Below are 7,633 nucleotides of genomic sequence, written 5' to 3' on the forward strand. Positions count from 1 at the left end.
CAACATAGTGAGGCCCTGTATCTAGATAGATAGATAGATAGATAGATAGATAGATAGATAGATAGATAGATAGATAGATAGATAGATAGATATTGATTTTTAAAAAACTATAGATCAATGGAATGGAATTGAGAGTCCAGAAATAAACCCTCATGCTTATGGTCAATTGGGTTTTGGCAAGGATACCAAAACAATTAAAGAGGAAAAGAATACTCTCTCCAACAAATGGTTCTGAGACAACTGAGGTATCTACATACAAAAGGATGAAATTGGGTGGGTATGGTGGCTCATGCCTGTAATCCCAGCACTTTGGAAGGCTGGAGTGAGAGTATTACTTGAGGCCGGAAGAAAAGCCTGGGGAATGTTGCAAGACCTTCATCTCTATAAAAAATTAGCTGGGCATAACGTCATGTTCCTGTAGCCCCAGCTATTCTGGAGGCTGAGGTGAGAGGATCACTTGAACCTAGGAGTTTAAGGCCGCAGTGAACTAAAGCTAAGATTGCACAGCCTGGGTGACAGAGTGAGATCCTGTCTCTAAAAAAAATAAAATTGAGAATGTGATACAGAACACATTTCAGCCATTTTTTAATGCTCTGCAGTTACACAAAAGGTTAAACATAGACTTGCCATATAACTCAGCAATTCTACTTCTAGATATATACCCAAGAGAAGTGAAGGCATACATCCACACTGAAATTGTACATGAATGTTCATGGCAGCATTACTCATAGTAGCCAAAAAGTATAAACTAAGAAGTGTCCATTAATTGATGAATAAAGAAAAGGTGGTATATTTTTGGCAACATACAGGAATGAAAGGAATATTATTATTTAAAAAGAATGAAGTACTGATACGTGCTACAAAATGGATGAACCTTGAGAACATTATGCCAAGTGATAGAAGCCAGACACAAAAGGCCACATATTATCTGATCCTATTTATATAAAATGTCCAGAATAGGTAAATCCAAAACACAAAATGGGTTAAGGGTTGCCTAGGGCTTCAGGGTGTGGGAGTAAATGGGGATTAACTGCTAATGGTGCAGGTTTTCTTTCTGGGGTGATAAAAATGTTCTAAAATATGTTACAGTGATGGTGATACAACTTTGTGAATATATCATACTAAAAACCATGGAATTTTACACTAAAAATGGATGAATTTGATCATACGTGAACTAGATGATACACTCTTTTAAAAATATATTTAAATTCCTCTTATGTCTCCCTATTGATTAGAAGGAAAAGTTGCCAGCTCTCTGACCCTTCTTCTGTGGCCACATCTCCCTCTGACCATAATCAAGAAGTAGTCCCTGCATTTATGAACTCATGTCATCAGATCGGGCCCACCCAGATAAATCTGAGATAATCCCCACATCTTACAGGTCTTACCTATAATCATATCTGCAGAGTCCCTTTTGGCGTGGAAGGTAACATATTCATAGGTTCTGGGAGATTAGGATGTCAACATTTTGGGGAACCATTATCCTGCGTATCACACCCTGTTTTATACTTCCTTCTATTGCATAAGAGTCTCACACATGTTGACAGATGGATGGAAAAAATATATTATGCAAGTACTAACAGCTAAAACTGGGTTATCTATACATCAGACAAAGTAGATTTAAAGGAGGAAAGCATTATTAGAATTAAAGAGGGAATTTTCAAAATAATTATCAGTCATAGGAGAGATTTTTAACATACCTCTCTCAGTAAATGATAAAACAAGCAGACAAGCAAAAATGACCATAAAGATATAAAAGATTTGAACACCATAGTTAACAAACTTGACCTGAATGATATACAGAGCATTGAGACCAACAACTTCAGACTACATGTTTTTTACATTGGTGCTTGGATAATTCATAGTATTAAATGTATGTATTGGAAATGAAAATGTTGAGTATCTCTTATTCAAAAAGTTATAAAAAGAATAACAAATTAAGCCCAAAGAAACTAAAGGGAGGGAAATAATAAAGATAAAAGAAGTTAATGAAATAGAAAACAAACATACTATAGGTAGGATCTACAAGGCCAAAAGTTTGTTGTTTGAAAAGACTAATAAAATCGGGCTGGGTGCGGTGACTCACGCCTGTAATCCCAGCACTTTGGGAGGCCAAGGAGGGCAGATCATGAGGTCAGGAGTTCCAGACCAGCCTGGCCAACATAGTGAAACCCCATCTCTACTAAAAATACAAAAAATTAGCTGGGCATGGTGGCACACGCCTGTAATCCCAGCTACTCGGGAGGCTGAGGCAGGAGAATTGCTTGAACTCGGGAGGCAGAGGTTGCAGTGAGCCAAGATTGCACCACTGCACTCCAGCCTGGGCAACAGAGCAAGACCCCATCTAAAAAAAAAACAAAAAACAAAACACTAATAACTAATAAAATCAATTAAACACTAGGAAAATATATCTTGGAAAAAAATGAGAAGCATGAGTTGCCAATATCAGGAATAAATAGGCAATATTACTACAGATGCTCCAAAAGTTCACATGTATTACACAAATTCCTAATAAAATACAAGTTATCAAAACTGACACAGGGAGAAACAGAAGATCTGAATGGTCCTATACCTGCTCAGGAAATTAAATCAATGATTTCAAACCTTCCCACAAAGAAAACTCTAGGCCTAGATGGCTTTACCAACAAACACTTTTCTATGGATGAATAGTATTCCATTGTGTCTATATACCACATTTTCTTTATCCATTCATCTATTGATGGACACTTAGGTTGATTCCATATCTTGACTATTGTAAATAGTGCTGCAATAAACATGGGGTGCAGGTATCCCTTTGGTATCCTGATTTCCTTTCCTTTGGATAAATACCTAGTGATGGGATTACTGCACTGTATGGTAGTTCTATTTTTAATTTGTTGAGGAACCTCCATACTGTCTTCTATAATACCTTTACTAATTTACACTCCCACCAACAGCACACACATACATTGTTAAAGCATAAAGCAGTACTATTTATTATCCCTTGGCACATATGTATTCTGCATTTTAAAATGGCCGAAGGATGGACTGAAGTCACAATAGTAGCAGCTTCTAGAGAAGTAAATGAAAGGACAGGATTTGAGGATAGGAACAAAGGAGACTTCAACTTCATTTTTATTGTCCAGTTTCTTTTATTTTTTTTTTTTAAAAGCAAACATGGCAAAATGTTAACATCTGTTCATTTTGGGTGATGGCTCATAGGGTGTTAGTCATGTTATTCTTTGTAATTTTCCCTTTGTTTAATTTCTCAAAATGAAAACAATAAAGTCAAGATAATAGTATCTTTCATAGTTTAGTCTTAGGCTTATTTATTGTTTAGGTATTTTATGTTCCTGTTTGTTTTAAGAAAAAAAAATGTGTATAAATATACGTATAGATGAGATAGTTAAATTTCCTTTTTTTGTTTATGTTCACAAAACATGCTTGTTTTATTTAACATTCTTTGGTATCAAAATGTGGCCTTCATACAAACTTGTGAGGAGTAAACCATGAGGGTTCACGGTTTTACCGCAGTCTGTATGTTAGCAACCACTTCCTGTGATAGTCATCGTCATGCACCTCAAGTACTAGAAGCATCCGTTTGTATTGGAGCCAAAATATCCACAAGCAGAGAAACAAGAAGTCAAAAATATTTTCCTCTTTGGTGCTAAAGATTTGCTGCTGTGTGATTGTTGAGACTGAAGCTCTGAAAGCACCAGTGTTTGCTGGATCTGTCTCCAGCTTGTCTCTACAAGGTCATTTCCAAAAGACTGTCAAAAGAATGGCATGTCCCACCTTTTCCACCACCGACACACCCTGCATGAAAACCCCAGGAGCACAGAAGCCCTGCTTGGGTGAGGATGAGGGCTCTCTCAAAGTCTGTTATCAAAGGAAGGCAGACAGATGGGTTAACCACTCCAATGGAGTCTATACTTTTACAGACATTTCACATATTATGACAATTAATTATTAGGCTGGTGGTTCAGCAACCTTTCGAAGTGATCCCAAGATGATTGCCATGACCATATTTGCAAAGCTAACAGATAAATGTGGGCTTAAAACCTACCATATGCAAAGGTAGGAGTGAGGTGAGGGCCCTCGTGGACCCACCAGGGTCTTCTGCAAGAGTAGAACTGTCTCCTTGTTCACTCCTTTCATAATCAGGCAAAGGGAGAAGTTACTCAAAAGGAGGAACTGAGCATGCTCAACCCAGACCCTTTTTGCTGGGTCCAATTTCCGGCCAGCCTGTCACCTGGATATATGTAAGCACTCTGGTCTGCTCTCAGCTGTGTGCTCTAAGGGAGGTGAATGGGTGTTCAGCAAGATCAGCGATGAGGGTTAAGTCTTTCTAAGTCAAGGGTCAATTACAAACAAGATCACTCTGCCACAGATCTGAAGCCATATTCTCTGCAATCAATTTTGTCAGTAACAAAAGCAATGTTTTTTGTTCCATCTGTTTATCCTCTACCTCTTAATTGGTTTCAAACTTAAGAGGGGATAGAGATTAGTAATTGCTCCCCACAAAAGCAAAAAACCAACCTGATGATAAATTAATATAAGATCTCAGACATGATCAATTAATATAATCCATGATACCAGCCAAAAATTTGTATACCACATTTATTCTTACCCCCATAGTCATCCTATCTGAATAGTTAACTGAGCACTGCTCACTTTTAGATTTCATAAGAGTTGTTAAAAAATAAATCTTTGTACTCTGTCATGGCATGCATGAACTCTCATAGCTTGAAATGACTGCATTAAAATGTACATTTTATAATTTCTTATACTATTTACATAAGTATAAGTACACACAGAAAATGTATTTAAATTTTTAACAGCCAAAAACAAAAACCAAAAAAAAAGTCACCCTGCTGTAACAGAACACTGTTCTGCATATGGCTAGCCGTACATTGGCAGAACATAGCGATTTTAAGGATGAATTAGTGTTGTAATCTCTTTGGGATTTTCTTTATATTTGCAGTGGTTTATGACTGACATTTCATGTAACTATAGCTTTCTGTTTGGGTTTAATAAAAGATTCATTTCTGTGGCAAGATACACATTTGCACTCCAGTGTTGAATAAAAGCTACTGTTCTGCAAGAGTATAAAATGCTGATTTATAACGACACGTTCCAATAACAGCGATCTAAGTCTTTCAAACTATTTCTTCCCAGGTCCCGGGAACAGCATGGCTCCAGCAAAGGATGACTCTTCTCTTCCAGAATATTCAGCCTTTAACACATCTGTCCATGCTGCAATTAGACATGGAAATTGGAAACTCCTCACAGGCTACCCAGGTAGAGTGCTTAGCTTAGCAAACTTCCCTTCCCAGGGTAGACAAAGCAGGGCTGTGTCCTCAGAGCAGTATCTCCAGTCTGTCTGCACTCCTGGGATTTTATTCCCACAGCCATTTCTCTGGAAAGAGAGGACATTATCACTCTTGTTCTAACCATTTCCTACCTCTTCCTCTGTGGCTCCTCCTCAAGGCTCCTAAGCCCTACCAGTCACCTCACTTTGCTCAGATACCTGAAATCTTAACTTGTCTTTCTAATCTTTCATGATCCCTCCTGATATATGTCCTAGAAAGACAACTATTTATTCAGGGTTTTCTTTTCCCACTTCTAAGACTCTGCCTGTTCCCAGTTACACAGCTTCCATTGTTGTCATGGTGCAAGTAAGCTTTCCCAAGGGATCATCAAGGAGAAGCTTACCAAAGTAACAACTGCCTTTTGCAAAACGTATCTCTGGGGCTGCTGAATGAGGAAATTATAAGAAGGAATGGTTTAACCTACTCATCCTAACAAACAAACAAAAAAAAAAGAGAGAGAGAGAAAGAGAGAGAATTAACTGTAGCAGGGGTGAGAGGAATAAATGTCACTCTTATGCTTCATGGAAAATACAGATTTGAAATATGTGTGGTTATCAAGCACAACACATTTAGCTAGCAAAGAGAGTCTCTGAGAGCTACACCCTCAACCAGTGGTATAGCTGGGGAAGGAGGTTGCTCCCTTGATTATATTCTCTAAGAGTAACATCTTTTCAATACTTTTAAAATATGTGGGATGATGGTTAAGGCTGTGATGTAATTAATCAATGTTTCCAATGAGAACATTCTTGGCATTTGCAATAAGACAAGTCTTTTTTGACTGGGGTTGTCCCATGTATTGCAAGATATTAACATCACTAGCTCATGCCCACTAAATGCCAGCAGCATCCCATGCCCCAGTCCTTGTGACAAGGACATACACACATGCACACACATTTCTGGGTGTCCTTGCTTGTGAGGCAATGAGACATGTCTAGTTAAAGCACCAGAAGTCGAGTCTGAGAAGCATCTAGAGACAGCATCTAGGGCCACGTCTTTTTGTGTGTCCACACCCACGACCCAGTGCAGCCTTGGCCTCAGACTCCTTCCCTGAAATTAGAACCTGCCTCTGTGCTTCTCCCTCAGTAAACTGTTTTGTTTTCTTTGCTAGGCTGTGGTTACTGGTTCCCTCCACCGTCTCAATACAATGTTTCTGAGATACCCTCATCAGACCCACCAACCAAGACCCTCTGGCTCTTTGATATTGATCGGGACCCTGAAGAAAGACATGACCTGTCCAGAGAATATCCTCACATCGTCACAAAGCTCCTGTCCCGCCTACAGTTCTACCATAAACACTCAGTGCCCGTGTACTTCCCTGCACAGGACCCCCGCTGTGACCCCAAGGCCACTGGGGTGTGGGGCCCTTGGATGTAGGATTTCAGGGAGGCTAGAAAACCTTTCCATTGGAAGTTGGACCTCAGACCTTTCCTCATGACTCTTGTCTCATTTGTTATCCCAACCTGAGTTCACTTGGCCCTTCTCTTGCTCTTAAACCACACCGAGGTGTCTAATTTCAACCCCTAATGCATTTAAGAAGCTGATAAAATCTGCAACACTCCTGCTGTTGGCCGGAGCATGTGTCTAGAGGTGGGGGTGGCTGGGTTTATCCCGCTTTCCTAAGCTGTGGGACAGCTGGGAACTTAACTTGAAATAGGAAGTTCTCACTGAGTCCTGGAGGCTGGAACAGCTGGCTCTTTTAGCCTCACAAGTCAGACGTTCGATTCCCATCTGCCAATAGCCGGTTTTATTGGAGTGAATCACATTTCTTACACAAATGAAGGCAGCAGTTATTAATGGTTCTGTTGGCCAAGGCTTCTCCCTGTCGGTGAAGGATCATGTTCAGGCACTCCATGTGAACCACCCCTCTTGGTTCACCCCTTACTCAGCTTCTCTCATCACAGAGCATAAAGCCCATTTTGTTGTTCAGGTCAACAGCAAAATGCTTGCACCTTGATTGTGGCTTTTACAATAAAGAAATGCGTTTTTAGGCCGGGCGCGGTGGCTCAAGCCTGTAATCCCAGCACTTTGGGAGGCCGAGACGGGCGGATCACGAGGTCCGGAGATCGAGACCATCCTGGCTAACATGGTGAAACCCCGTCTCTACTAAAAATACAAAAACTAGCCGGGCGAGGTGGCGGGCGCCTGTAGTCCCAGCTACTCGGGAGGCTGAGGCAGGAGAATGGCGTAAACCCGGGAGGCGGAGCTTGCAGTGAGCTGAGATCTGGCCACTGCACTCCAGTCCGGGCGACAGAGCGAGACTCCGCCTCAAAAAAAAAAAAAAA

General features: G+C 40.3%; 1 protein-coding gene across 1 annotated transcript in view; it reads left to right on the top strand.

The window, feature by feature from the left end:
* ARSB (arylsulfatase B) overlaps window positions 1-7,338 on the top strand; it is a 211,053-nt gene extending 203,715 nt beyond the window's left edge. The window contains exons 7-8 of the mRNA XM_011959357.1: window positions 5,158-5,280; window positions 6,460-7,338. Coding sequence (XP_011814747.1) covers window positions 5,158-5,280; window positions 6,460-6,725 — 389 coding nt within the window. The 3' untranslated portion in view covers window positions 6,726-7,338. The remainder of the gene's footprint in view (window positions 1-5,157; window positions 5,281-6,459) is intronic.
* Window positions 7,339-7,633: the final 295 nt, after the last annotated feature.

Source organism: Colobus angolensis, unplaced genomic scaffold (genome assembly GCF_000951035.1).
Source record: "Colobus angolensis palliatus isolate OR3802 unplaced genomic scaffold, Cang.pa_1.0 Scaffold49, whole genome shotgun sequence".
In the NCBI taxonomy this organism is placed as follows: domain Eukaryota; kingdom Metazoa; phylum Chordata; class Mammalia; order Primates; family Cercopithecidae; genus Colobus; species Colobus angolensis.